This window comes from Vespa crabro, chromosome 2 (assembly GCF_910589235.1).
Source record: "Vespa crabro chromosome 2, iyVesCrab1.2, whole genome shotgun sequence".
NCBI classification, from domain to species: domain Eukaryota; kingdom Metazoa; phylum Arthropoda; class Insecta; order Hymenoptera; family Vespidae; genus Vespa; species Vespa crabro.
The window spans coordinates 15,654,158-15,668,160 of NC_060956.1; the positions used below are offsets into that span (position 1 = coordinate 15,654,158).

General features: G+C 37.1%; 1 protein-coding gene across 11 annotated transcripts in view; it reads left to right on the plus strand.

Annotated features, from left to right (window-relative positions):
• Positions 1–14,003, plus strand: part of LOC124433118 — a 299,244-nt gene that overhangs the window by 127,597 nt on the left and 157,644 nt on the right. For all 11 annotated transcript variants that reach the window (XM_046982751.1, XM_046982755.1, XM_046982753.1 and 8 more), the window contains one exon: positions 4,912–4,974. In XM_046982751.1, coding sequence (XP_046838707.1) covers positions 4,912–4,974 — 63 coding nt within the window. The remainder of the gene's footprint in view (positions 1–4,911; positions 4,975–14,003) is intronic.

Below are 14,003 nucleotides of genomic sequence, written 5' to 3' on the forward strand. Positions count from 1 at the left end.
GAAAAAAATTATCCTTGTATCTCGCACTGTTTGACTGTCGCACTATATTGACACGCACACATTTCAAATGCTTATCCACATAATTCATTTGTACTCGTTAATCCAATCGAATTTTTTCCTCTTACGAATTTTATTTCCATGTGAAAAATAGTATGAACTAGGGAAAAACCAGTTCTTTTTTTTGTAAAGGATAAAAGTTATTTTACGAGAGTACAGTACATTTCATTAGAATTTTTACTTGCCAACCACGTTTCTCCAGTCGCGTTTTATCTCACATCGGTAGAGAAACATTCATCTCGACGTTGGAAGCTAGCTTAATTTCGTTTAATTTTCGCAAGAAAGGTGAAAGTTCTTTTTTCTTCTAAAGATCGTAGAATTTAAAAGTCTCATGTTTAAAATATTCAGACTTGTACATTCAACCACCGTTCTACGTTATAGTTCGAGAAATATTCGATGGTTTACTATTTATTTGACGATTAAACGTTATATTCGAGGCGAATATAGAAAATATCATTTGTAAAGTCTACTATGTAAGAAGGAACGAACTCATAGGATGTCGAGAGAGAAAGAGAAAGAGAAAAAGAGAGAGAGAGAGAGAGAGAGAGAGAGAGAGAGAGAAGGTCGAGAGGGACTATGAGAGAGATTAAGTCGCAGAAAGTGGAACGGGCGATGATCGATGACTCTATGGATGCGTTATTAGCATCACAATGAGCTTGCGTCTGGTATAATCGTCGCGTGGACGGTTCTCTCGAGTCCGCTTTCGTCTCAGTATATCAACGTCCCGTTGTTCTATCTGTAGGCGTCCACATCTTTCGGTCCGTTTAATGTCTACCCTTCCGGATACCGTTTATGCACCAGTATCGCTGTTTACGATCTGCTCTCTGGAGGAAAATTAGTTCCGCGATCTCGTTTGTGTACTCTTCGCTCTCTAGAATCTTGCGAATCTTCGATAATGGGAAGATCGATACGTGGATTAGTCACGGAAATATTAAAGGAAGTTAGTAAGTATACACGTACCACTCGTAAACGCGAATAAAGTCATCGTTTTAACGATCTACGCGGGGTCTTCTTTACTCGCAAAATTTTTACGAGCTTGCTGCAATAAACTTAGTCTTTTGGCTTCGATGGAGACCTCGTATCGATTTCTTTTACGAAATGTTTTATCATTCTTCGTTCATTCAACTTTCAACTTTTTATCGCTAATTCTAATAAAATTATATTCGGTTTATTTATCAAACCGTCCATGGAGTAGCCCTTCTTCTTCTTCTTTTTCTTCTTCTTCCCTTTTGGTGTGGTCGTGCCTACATGCTGAGTCATCGGCAAAACATAAATATTGAAGAGAACGAGAAGAATAACATGAGAGTTTGTTGCTCCAAAAGCTAGGAGCCTTCGATTAGCAAGTTCGTAAATTATACGCTATATCGGCGGACGGCGGCGTATCGCGAAAATCGTTCGACTTCCTTTTCCTCCCGTTTCCTCGTCTACCTTACCTCCTCGAAAATGTTTTCCGAGGCATCCTATACTCAAAGTATTTTCACAAAAAGCGACTTCCCGTTCGCCATCCGTTCCCACTACTCCCTCCCTCTTCTTGTTCCCTCTCTCGCAAGCTCTTCTTGCGAATTATTCAAATACTGGGATTTTACATTCTCGACGGACGTACGAGCACCGCTGGAAGCCCTGTTATTTCTTTTACTTCTCTTCTTTTTTTCCCAACCTCGTCTACTTCCGCAAAGCTTTGCGACCTTCTTTTCTCTTTTTTCTTCTTTTCTTTTTTTTTTTTCGCCAAGTCTTCCGCGTCTCCACGTAGTACCATTGCATCACCATAAATAATAACTTTGTAATTAAAGTCACATGGATTGGTCACTAGCGACGATTGACGTAAAACTGGACTGCTTAATTATGCGTCAAGAAACATATCTGACGTCTTAAGTTCCGAGAGATTCGTTTGACGGAATTCTTGTGAAAGCGAGGAAGGAAGAAAAACGATGAAGAGGCGAAAGAAAAAAAGAAGGAGGAAGAGACGAATAAAAAAGAACAAGAGATGGGCAAGTCCAAAAGAAATATTTTTCATCTTTCTTCGTTTTCTTAGGTGGTAGCTGACTTAGACGTGTCGATGTCCGACAACTTCAGAACCATCTAATCTCGTTTCTTATTTTTAACGACCCTGGTTCGTGTCAAGAGTCCAACGGTGAATTATCGCCAGGGCTGCATTTACTCGGCTTTGCCGACAATCGGTTACCCATCAATCACCCGACGTACTTCCGTTTGTAGGATACGTCGCCTTCTATGTCTCTCTCTCTCTCTCTCTCTCTCTCTCTCTCTCTCTCTCTCTCTCTCTCTCTCTATCTCTCTTTCTTTTTCTCTCTTCCTCTTCCTCTTTTTTCTTTTTCTTTTTCTGCTTTCTTTTTCGCTCCCATAATCTACAATATGACGGGACTCGTTTCGTTCACGAAATTTTGTAAATCGAAGCGAGAAAGACGCAGTTATACAATATCGTATATTCCATAGCGACGAAAGGAGTTGTAGCAGTTTCGCATGAATTTCGGTCTTTATTGCTTCCGCGGGGATGACTGGAAAGCCGAGAGTGACAATAAAAAGGGTCGAAGGACGGTGTGGAACATTTCAAGTGGCATAAGAAAGAAGATCTGGTTAAAGGACGAGTAACCGATGTAAAGGAATTCTAAGCCAAGCTCAATATTTTCTCATAAATCGAGGAATTTTTTAGATTGACTCGAAATTCTAAAATTTTTTCTTATTTAAATAATTCTTCTAGTCTCCGTTATATCGAGACGTTGTTAATTCTGAATTTTTTTCCTTACGATGAACTCTATTCTTTTATTTCTTTTTTCATCGATTTTTTTTTACAACAAATTCATCTATATTCAATGTGCGAACGAGCAATGAGAAAATTATTGCTGACAAAACTTCAAGATCATTTTATTCGTTGTTACTTTATTCGTTCGAATGATGAATAATTGGTATTGTAAAATTTAGCATTACAAGCAAAGAAATCACTTTTGTCATTATCTCTGTTGTTTCGATTTTTCAGAAATTTTTTATTGTTGAACTGAAGTACATACTAGCGCGTACTCTACGTTAACATAACAAACTAACTTTAGATTTTATTATGTCTTATTAGAGTGCAATGTTAAGTGTGTTTCGATATTATCTCTGTAAACGGCGACGAAGGAATCCGAAATAGAATAATTTGACGAATAAATAGAAGTACGAAATGATTAGTCGTTCTCGTAAATCGTAGGGCTAAGAGTTTAAAGCTGTGAAACAAGTTGCTCACGCTCGCGAATTCGTTGACGACAAGTGTCTAGCGACGCGATTTTGCGAGCGACATCGTATCCTCGTATATTAAATGAAACTCGTAATTCACAGTAAAGTGTCCTTCTCGTTTTAGCTTTTGGCCGTGTCCGTCTTACTGGTTTACGAATGACTTTGTATCTCGGAAATGTCATTAGAACTGTCGTGTATCAATCAACGCTATCTACTTCGGATAACGAGTTGCGAGTTTCTATGAACGCGAGATATTTCTATTCAGAGGAATCCATTTCTTGCGCTTGAACGATCTTAAGTCATTCTGTTGGGTTAAGGAAATACTATGATATATATTATACTGCTGTACAAGAATAACTTCGTTTTATTTTTAAACACACACATATATATATATGTGTGTGTGTGCTCATTATAAATGAATAACGTTAGGTTACACACGGAAATGGAAATACAAAGATACAGACGAACTTTTCCGTTGCTTCTTCACTCGTTCGCATGTTTCATAGACGTAGGAAATCGATTTTTTCTACTTTCCCTTTTTCTCACTGTCTCTTTTGTTTCCATTACTCTGCATGAAATTAAAGATTTCGATCCATTTTCATGATCCCCGTTAACCTTGTTCGCCTCCTGAAACGTACCGTTCGCTCAAAGTTTGACACGAAAATTTATTCGTGAATAACCGATTTGGCAGACATTCAAGAGTGACGCTCCACCTACCCGAGAAGTCCGTTGCTGTTTTACGATCAAAGTTCGGAACGACATTTGCAGGTTGGCTCTTTCGCCTTGATTCCATGGTTGCCACCACTACCACCACCACCACCATCATCATCATCGCCACCGCCACCGCCACCGACACCGACACCACCTACGTACTATTTCTTCACTCAATCTCTCTCTCACTCTCTCTTGCTCTTTCTCTCTCTTTCTCCCGTCTCAGCGTCCCAAAACACGCTTGGATGATTCTTAGAACCTGCTACGATCGTCGTTTCCGACGACGCACGGGCGGCGAACTGAAAATTTCCATCTCGATAATTTCTGACCGACTCTCGAATACCATTCGACATTCTCGTTACCCCAAGATGACCGATCGTGAATGTCAAAATAATATTTTCGTGACAGCCAAAGAGTAAAAATTGTCAAGTATCGAACGAATTATTAATAACTTACTTTTGATTTTCCATTCTTAAACTTGGTTTACTAACTCAATCATTATTGATCCTTCGTCGAAGTAACGTATTGATATTTTTAATACGTTCGTAACTTATATTCGAAAGATATGTTTTCTTCGTCACTTCTCTTCTTCTTCTTTTATTTCTTTTTTTTTTTTCATTCAATTAATAGTCATAAATTTTTATTTCCATCGATTTAGAACAAGACAAGGGAAAAGATAAAAATCTCGCATGCTAGTCTCTGAAATTAATGCAGAGATTTCGTCATGCAACGCCTACATAAACAATGTACTACATTTGACAAATATCTTCCTGCTTAGGAACACACGACATTGTTTTGTATGTACAAATGTGGTTGCATTGTAATTGCATCGTAGCGTATTGTATCATTGTAGCATCGTAATAAGAGATTCGATCCTCGTACCATTGGCTTGACATATAATCGTTTTTGTTGCAGAGTGACAGCGTGCTAGTGGATACAGATCCAACTCGAGTTAGCAACATGACGGCCATTAACTCGGTAAGTGCGGTCAATGACGTTTATCGATAGACATCAACACAACTCGTCCATATTTTCTCTCTTCTTTCCTCTTCATGTGCTCGTTTCCTTCATAATGATTTAACAAAGTTCGTTCCGTTCGTGTTGTAACGAGATTACATCTATATATGTACTCTGAGAAATAGATATTATTAAAAAATACACGTAGGAAATTATTTCGTTGCGTGAAAGGAAGGTCGGTAAAAAGGTGACGATAATGCTTTTGCTCCTCTCTGAAGCTTGAGGTCATCAAATATGTAGGTAATCGTCGTAAAGGGTGCCTACGAGAGCACGAGCTTTGCGTTTGTTAATAATACCATAATACCAGTTACGTGTATGTTTACAGTAAAAAAGGTAACTATTCCTTGACGTGATCTTACAAATGTACGAACAATTAATTGGATCAATACGATAAAGAATTAGTTCTTTCAAAAAAGATATAAAAGTTATTGCTTATTACTTGGCACTTTGCTTTATTTATTTATTTTTTTTTTGTTCAAAATTTGACAAATGCCTTTCGTCATCGACCGTGTCAATTTGATATCGATAAAATAATAAGTATGAGTTATACTTAAAAAACTTTATAAATATATCATATATAGATCAAAACTGTTCTAACTTAAACAATTTCCTTCTAATTTTTTCTTTCTACCAGTTTAAGATACACATTAACCTATATGAAAGGTTTGTAATAAAAGTATTAACTCTTATATAAGTTTGATGTGATAAAATTTAATAATAAATTAAATTAATAATAAGGTAGATTTTTTTTCTGTCGATCGATTAGTCGAATTTTCCACGATAGGAACGATAGTTCGGTGAGATATCTTGCACGACGAGTTTGAATAGGTTTTTGTTCGAACTTGTAAAATTCTCTCGAGATAGGAAAGAGCGAAGGGTTAAAGGTTGTAAGGGAAGATAGGAAGTCGTCGTCGAGTCGACACTGTCGAGAAACGCCTTCTCGTGGGAGTAGAACATAGAAGCGACACTGCAAATTCATGGTTTTCGCGCCTTCAAATTGCGACTTTTCCCGCGGGATGATTCAGGCATTCGTATCCGTTGAGACGCGGTATGTAAGGGAGGCTTTTCTCTCTCTCTCTCTCTCTCTCTCTCTCTCTCCTTCGCAAATACATATATACATTTTCCACTACTTTTTCTTTCGTCTTCACCATCGCACTTGTTCCTCTTTTTCATTTTGCCAACGACTTTCGAATACACGCAAGAAAACGATGCCACCCCTTCATGCTCGGATTGCTCGCAAAGAAATTACTAGAATTTTCTATGTATTTTTCTTTGACATTCTTGAAAGAGAGAAACAAGAACGTTCGATATTTTTTCTTTCTAAAAACGTCACAATCTGACAGAGTGCTATTATTTCTTAATATATAAACTTACACTAACGAGAGAAGGATAGAATGAAAGATAGAGTAAGAATAAAAGTAAGAGAAAAAAAAGAGAGTACATAAATACATATATACGTATGAAAGTTGTTATATTTCATGGTATATCTTGTCGATCGATCGACATTATTCCGATAGTACGTCGCCATAGATAAAAAATAAATAGGTACGTTACTTTTTGCAAGTAAACGAAGCACCTTGCACATTTTCTATCCATTTCGACGAATTTCCTTCGGAGAATAATGACTCAGCGATGGAAGAGCGGTCATGAGTAGTAAACGACGACGAAGTGGAAACCAGTTTAAATAAAGATCATGCATGTGGGTCAGCCGGCGTCGCGTGCGTGCGCGTTACGCAAGTTGCGAGAGGAAAAGAGAGGAAGAGAGAAACCGGCACGCATGACTGTCGGTAGCATTCTGAAATTTTGTTCGTTGTACATATGTATATATGTACGCATTCTAACAAGTTCCTTGTATTCACATTAAATATTTCGTTTTCTTCAATACGAAGCTACATGGTACATTTTTAAGCGCTTGGAAAGCCAATGTGGGCGGATAAATTCGATCGAACTATGTGGGCGCGTATACTTTTGTTAAATATTTATCCACGAGCACACGTCTCTAGGAGGATTCAACGCGTTGACCCAAAGAGTCTCCGATTACCGAGTACCAAACTGTTTTAGTTTTTCTTCCTTTCTCTCTTTCTTTTTTTTTTTATCTCGCAACGTTGAATTTTATCGAGGATTCTGTCTTCGTCGAGTCAGCGTCAAAAACGGAATTTAACAGCTCGTAAAAACTGCACATACGTAGAGCAGCCTTTCGAGAAAAAGTCGAATATAATGGACTTGTAAATTATCGCTGCACGTCTTGAACAGCAATGTAGTAGTTTCGGAGCCAAGTGTATAGATGACTGGTACCTATCGCTGATTCAAACGTATGTTAAATGTATCTTTCGAGGTAGAAGGAAGTAGAGAGAGAGAGAGAGAGAGAGTTAAAGAAAGGTAAAGAAAGAAGGAAGTATTCCTCGTTTGCTCGACAGAAAGAACGAGAGATAAATAGATCGGTATCGATTCTCTCGATATCAGACTCTCGTAGTCCCACGGGAGAAGCACAGGTGTGACAAGCAGTACGGATTCGAAACTTCGTTTCTACTTCGATATTAAAGAGCGTTGAACTTGGACTCGCCTAACAAGATGAACTTTTTAATCGAACGAAGAAATATCGCATTGTCAAGTCGTTCGAGAAATATCATTGACAATAAAAAAGAAAAAACCAAAAAAAAAGCAATGCAAAAATATTACCATTAGTCTTTTAACCTTTTTCTTCTTCGTCGTTGTTGAAACGATTTGAGAAAGAAGATGGACGGTGATGACTAATGCCGAATATTCGCGAAGACCGCTACAAAAATATATCGTCGTGCGTGGGCACGTTGTTCTTACGTACATACGTATATATAATATACACACTGTTGCAAGCGAACCTAGGAATGTTCTGAGGTTGCTCAGAGGAAGTAGGCTGTTTCCAGACGCCTAGGATTTGTTTATAAATCACGACAAGGGGTTGTATTTACTTGGAACTCGATAAAGAAAGATGTGTCACTTTTAGGAAACGTTTCTGATTGAAGAGATTACTTAAAAGCGAAATCGTATATAGTTGTTAATTGTTAAAAAAAAGAATTCTGTTAACGTCTATTTCGTGAATGTACCACAATACATACGTTAAACGAAAAATTAAATGTATATTTGCTGAATTTCCATTGCGAAACATCCGTTCTCAAGATTATCGGCATTTTTGCAATTATTCTCTCGCCTATCTCGCCTTTGTTTTTAATTGTTAGTGATATTGAGACTCGCTTATGATGCCTTGTAAATCATCAAGAATAATAATAAAGCATATAATAGACAAGTTATTTATAATGTATATAATACATGATGAATTATTTTTGCGGAAAATATCGGACCCGAAAGAAAATAATGGGAGTCCGTTTCGTTCGTACTTTGTTACATTGGAAGAAGAAATAATATAAGTCGATTTTTAAAATATACGCGAAACGTATATATTTCGTATATAGTTCGTCTGGAAAATAAGTTTCGCGAAAACAACCATCCTTGAACGACATCTTTTCACTATCGTTTTCGTAGCTGTTTACCACGTAACATTTTTTTCGTCCCTTAACTTTTTCGTCTTCCATTATATTTCGCGAAGATCATCTCTTCTCCGATTCCGTTCCTTACGAACATAGATTGGTTGTTTTTCTTTCCAAAGGACACTCGTCGAGATCATACGACTCACTTTGTTTTTTTCTCTATCCATTTACGATTCGATACGTAAACGTCATTGTTCGTTCCATAACAAAAACAGTTTCCTCGATAGCATATGTTTTCTTTCCATCGTTCGAACGACTACGACGATATCATTGGCAGTCAATTCTTTTTTCTACGAGAAAAAAAGACGAGACGACATACAGATTATTTACATAATGTTTCCAATAAGTTGAATAAATATCTTAAAAGTGAAAAAAAGATAATAGATTCATGTATGTTTTAAATCTCTTTATACATGTATGACCTCGTAGACTTATCCAATACCGATTCAAAATGATCTCTTTTATCTAGCTCGATATTTCTACTAAAACATTATAATATGTAAACTTCGAAATATTTTGTATTTACTATAATAAAGTGTTTTTCTTTTAACGATTTATATCTTTTAAACGCGTTTAAAAAAAATTCAGAGAGTAAGAATTACGTCAAGAATTTAATCAAAATCTTTCATTAAATAAAGGAAATAGAACTCGTGTACATTGGTGCGTAGCGTATGGTGTAGTTTATTTATTTTTATAATATACACTCCAACCGTTAATATATATATACATACATAGATAAGTACACTTGGTAGCCGTGCATCTTGACGTTTCAGTAGAGTACATAAGCGATCGTGTATATACATGTATGCATGTTTCTCTTTCTCTTTCTCTCTCTCTTTCTTTCTCTTTCTGTATCTCTATAGTCTTGTATATGTGGATACGTTCTACTCTTTCTGCCCGGTCGGAACTGGAAGAGCGGTTTTTAAATTTCTTTCTACTCCATTAACCTCGGCTCGGTCTGTGCTTGCACGCTTTTTTCCCTGTCCCCTCCTCTTGCTATAGAGTTCTCTCTGTTTCCGACATGGACACACGTGTTTCCATCTCTCTTTTTCTCTTTCTCTATCCCTTTCTCTTTCTTTCCCTTCGTACAAACGTAAGAGTCCGCCTTAGCAGCAAACGCACTAGTCCCTTTCGTAATATCCATTTGTGACGCATGAAGTTGGCACAGTGGAAGGGTTTGGAAGGGAAAAAGACGTTTTACAATTTCCCTATACGATCCATATGGTCTGAGTTTGCGAAAGTTCCTGTCGTCCGGTACGCATACGTCTAAAATTTCATCTTTCCTTTTCCATCTTCTCTTCGTCAAAAACGTCCGATCTTTTCTCGCAGACGTACCACTTCAGTCGATCTATCCCATCGGCGAAGGGACCTTTGATGGAAACTAGAATGTTGCCGGATATCTGTTCCTATTCGATATTTTTCTTCGTGCCGCTGTCCCTTCGAATTTTCACAAGCGTCAACGGCAAAGAATCGATTTTAGATTATTTGCTCATGATTGAGAAAAAGAAACGAACGCGTTCGAGAACGTCGAATTTTTTGTCTAGCAAAATGTCAGCTAAACTTTTCGTTTTCCTTCCGATAAACGGTGTATTTCTGTACATGGGATTTCCATCTATAAGAATGATTGACATTGGAAACAGAAAAATCCATTGTTACGATCGTGCATTCTTTATTCGATCTTGTTTCAGATTTATGACAAGAGACATTTTTACGTTCGTGCAATTTTCTTCGCAAGACAAAATGGAAGTTAGTTGATTGATAGTATCAAACGAAATTGCCAACAAATTTGAGGAAATATTTAGAATATTTCAAGAAAAATAATAATATTTTCAAAAGTGATTAAAAATCATCAATGATATATGAATAATTAAAATATACAATTGAATATGATGTCCTCCATTGTTTTTTTTATTACAATTTTTATTTCAACTCCACTCATTACATTAAATCTCACATGTTTCAGGGTTTAAAAGCGAGGAAAGTCGATAGAGAGAAGAAAAAAATGTAGTGTATAGAGGAGTAGAACCCATGCGAGGAAAGCTTATCGTTTCCCGCCATCGCTCAAATCGTCTAACGGGGATCGCGTCGTTTATCTTAAACGCTATGTGCAAAGGGAAGGAAAGAGATAGATAGATAGATCAATAGAGAGAGGGAGAGAGAGGGGAGGGTTGGGGAGAGGGAGGAAGAGGAAAAGTCAGAAAGGAAGAGGGAGAGGAAACGGGCATGCAACGTCATTCGTGGGAATGCTTTCGACGTGGAAGCTCCATTAGAGGGCCGAGTTCGATGTTAGCGCGTTCTTTCTCTCACTTCTGCACTCGCGCGCGCATTCTACCCTTTCGCTTGGCATTTTCACGATCGTCCAACACGATAAGCCACTTTCCAGTCACCACGCCACAGCTCGCACCGCAGCAGCACGCGCTTCAAATTCCTCGGAACAATGGCCTATCGCATTAGCGTGTACCGTCAGTAGAGACACACGTTCTTCGGAAACGATCGTTGCGATTACATCTTTTTCTATTCTTTTTTCTACTTTTTCTTTTTTTTATCTATCTATCTATCTATCTATCTATCTATCTATCTATCTATCTATCTATCTATCTAATTATCTGTCTATCTCGGTCTTACTATCATTTATTTGTCTTTCCTTAAAGTGAAGCAGAATACCACGAAGCTTTCTTGCTATTTCTCTCCTCCTCTCTCTCTCTCTCTCTCTCTCTCTCTCTCTCTCTCTTTCCTTCTCTCTCTCTCCCTCTCTTTCTAACTTCCGCTCCATAGCGTGCAAGAAGTTCAACAGTATAGACTTCTCTTCCTCTTCTTCGTATAATCTTCGAAGCGTGGATAGACTAAGCACGATAAAATCGAGCGCGTAAAGTTGCGAACGCGCGAACGTGTAAAAACATTCTACGCGCTATTAGGCGCGCTTCGTTTCTGTTTGCATTAGAAAGTCGAAGACATCTGTTGTTTGTAGCTACAGGAAATAGTGAAAAGGAAAAGAAAGGACACGTTCTTACGATAGCATAGCATTCGTAACTATTATTTTTCTTCTTTTCTCATTCTATGTACATATTTACATATCTACGTAAAAGTTACATATGGACTACATTTGGCTTGTCACAAGCAGCTACGCTTGACACGGCCGCACGTTGATAGCTACATTAAAAGAGAAGGAATATAGGTAAAAATAACGCGGACGAGTTACGCGTTTCGGCGTATCGCGTATTTTGTCTAGGATACATAGAAGGTTTCATACGTTTTTTGCTCATTTTCATGAACTTCGCTGCTCGGTATTTGCATTTTACATTTTGCATATTTTATGATTTTCCACGGTCGCGCACGCGTTCGCTCGTCCACGTGTGTTTACGCGTGTATCTACACAAATGCCTGCGTACAATGTAATTTTCTCTCTCTCTCTCTCTCTCTCTCTCTCTCTCTCTCTCTATACCTCTCTCTGCATTTTGGCAAATTTGAATTTAAATTTTTTCAAATGAAATTGCACATATTCTTTGCCTTCTTCCTACTTCTCTTTATCCTTCTCTTTTTTCTCTTTTGTTCGGTCATGTTTCGAAAACAATTTTAATTTGTAATCAGTTAAAATCAAATACAATTGTGAAGAAAGAAGAAAAAGAAACTATGGAAAGAATTTGCGTTATTCCGTCCCCGCTTTTATTTGGCAGTTGTGCATAGCATATCAAGTTTTCTCAAACCCACATTAATATACGCGTTTACCCTCGATAGTGGTCTTTTTAAAGGTCTTTATAGAAATGTATCAAGTTTTTGCGATATATGTCTTCGTAAGAGCAATCGATCATCGAGAACAGTATGCTTTCGAACTACTCCATACCAATGAACTATTTAAAAGAATATAAATTGTTCAAGAAATTTAAATTGTTCTATAGATTTTTAATTGAAAATTAAATATCATACTTGATATGCCCTTTTTTCCTGCTTTCAAATTAATTGTTAACTTTCTACATAGATGATTATAATAAGTTTTCTTTTTTCCTTTCTTAATTCGAATAAAGTGAAAGATTCGAAAACAAGAAATACAATATTAATTGTATTTTAGACGACTTTCTTCATTATTTGATCTCATTGGCATAATTTAGACAATTTGAGAATGCCATTGTCGTTATTCATTCGTTATCCCATTTGCCGATCACATATTTCTTCCAAGAAAAACAATACGACTAAAGGATTCACCTTGGAGATCCGTCCTTCGCGTTTTTCGGACAACGTAATTAAATAGGGGCTTTTAAACGTTTTGACGACGACAACGACAACGACAATGATGACGATGACGACGACGATGGCGACGACGACGAGGACAGTTTTGGCATCGTCGTGAAATTGTCTTGGGTGCTTCGTAGGCATGGCGCGTAATAATAATATACCGTTCCCGACGTAAATCAGTGTCTATCTTTGAGCGCTGTCCAGATCTTTATTCAAATTTATTCGAGCGTTACTTCAAGTGGACTACCATTGGATGTCGTCTTGCTATAGCACTGTTCTCATCAAGAAACGTCTCGGTCGATGTCTATCATGTAATTACAAAGCTTTTTACAAGCTCCAAAAAAGAGAAGCATCGTTTGAAATTATAACGAATTAACTAAACGTAATTGAAAATCATTTTTTACTATCTCTTTCTATTTTTAATGTTCCTTTGTTTCCTATCTTTTCTTGTTTTATCGATTTTATACGTCATGCTGCCGAATGAAAAATCGCGAAAGTATACCACATGTTGGCACGGCGTATTTAATACCTTCCATTATGATCGTATGCTACAGTAAAGAAGAAAATAAGTATGTTGCGGACAATAGATAAGCGATTTGTTCGCTAATCCCACATTCGATCCTCTTTGGATTTTTCTCTCATACTATATCTTTATGATAAAAGAAGGAAGTCGGCAAGGTAAAATCGTTCCCCGAGTTTGTTACGGGTCTTGCATTTCGGATGAAATGGGATAAGGAAAAGTAGTATCTAAGGATACTCTCGCTTGAGAATTCTCGAGAAGTACTTCCCAACGTTCACTCGTTTCTTGTTGGTGTAAGTTACTTTTCCTATTTATACATATATATATATATATATATATACACATATATATATATATATGTATATATATATTATGCACATAGAAATCGAAACACAAGATAATAAACTTTTTTTGTTGTTTCTCTAAAACTTTGAAGTAGGGCAAAGTTCTTTATGTTGCCTTTTCAGTCGTTGTCCTTCGAAGTCAACGAACCGTTTTTAGTGAGAATTAATCGACCTGTAAAGGAATGGAAGTACAATAAAAGGATAATCTTCGTAAGGTAAGAGACTTTTTTCTCGGGATTTATTTCTTAGAGAGATTTAATGAAATGGGTAAGGCAAATGTTTCGCGAATAAGATGTTAACTTTTTTCGAAGGTATCGTGTGAAATTAATAACTTTGTTTTTATCGCGAGAAGTAAATAACTTTGTCAAGTGA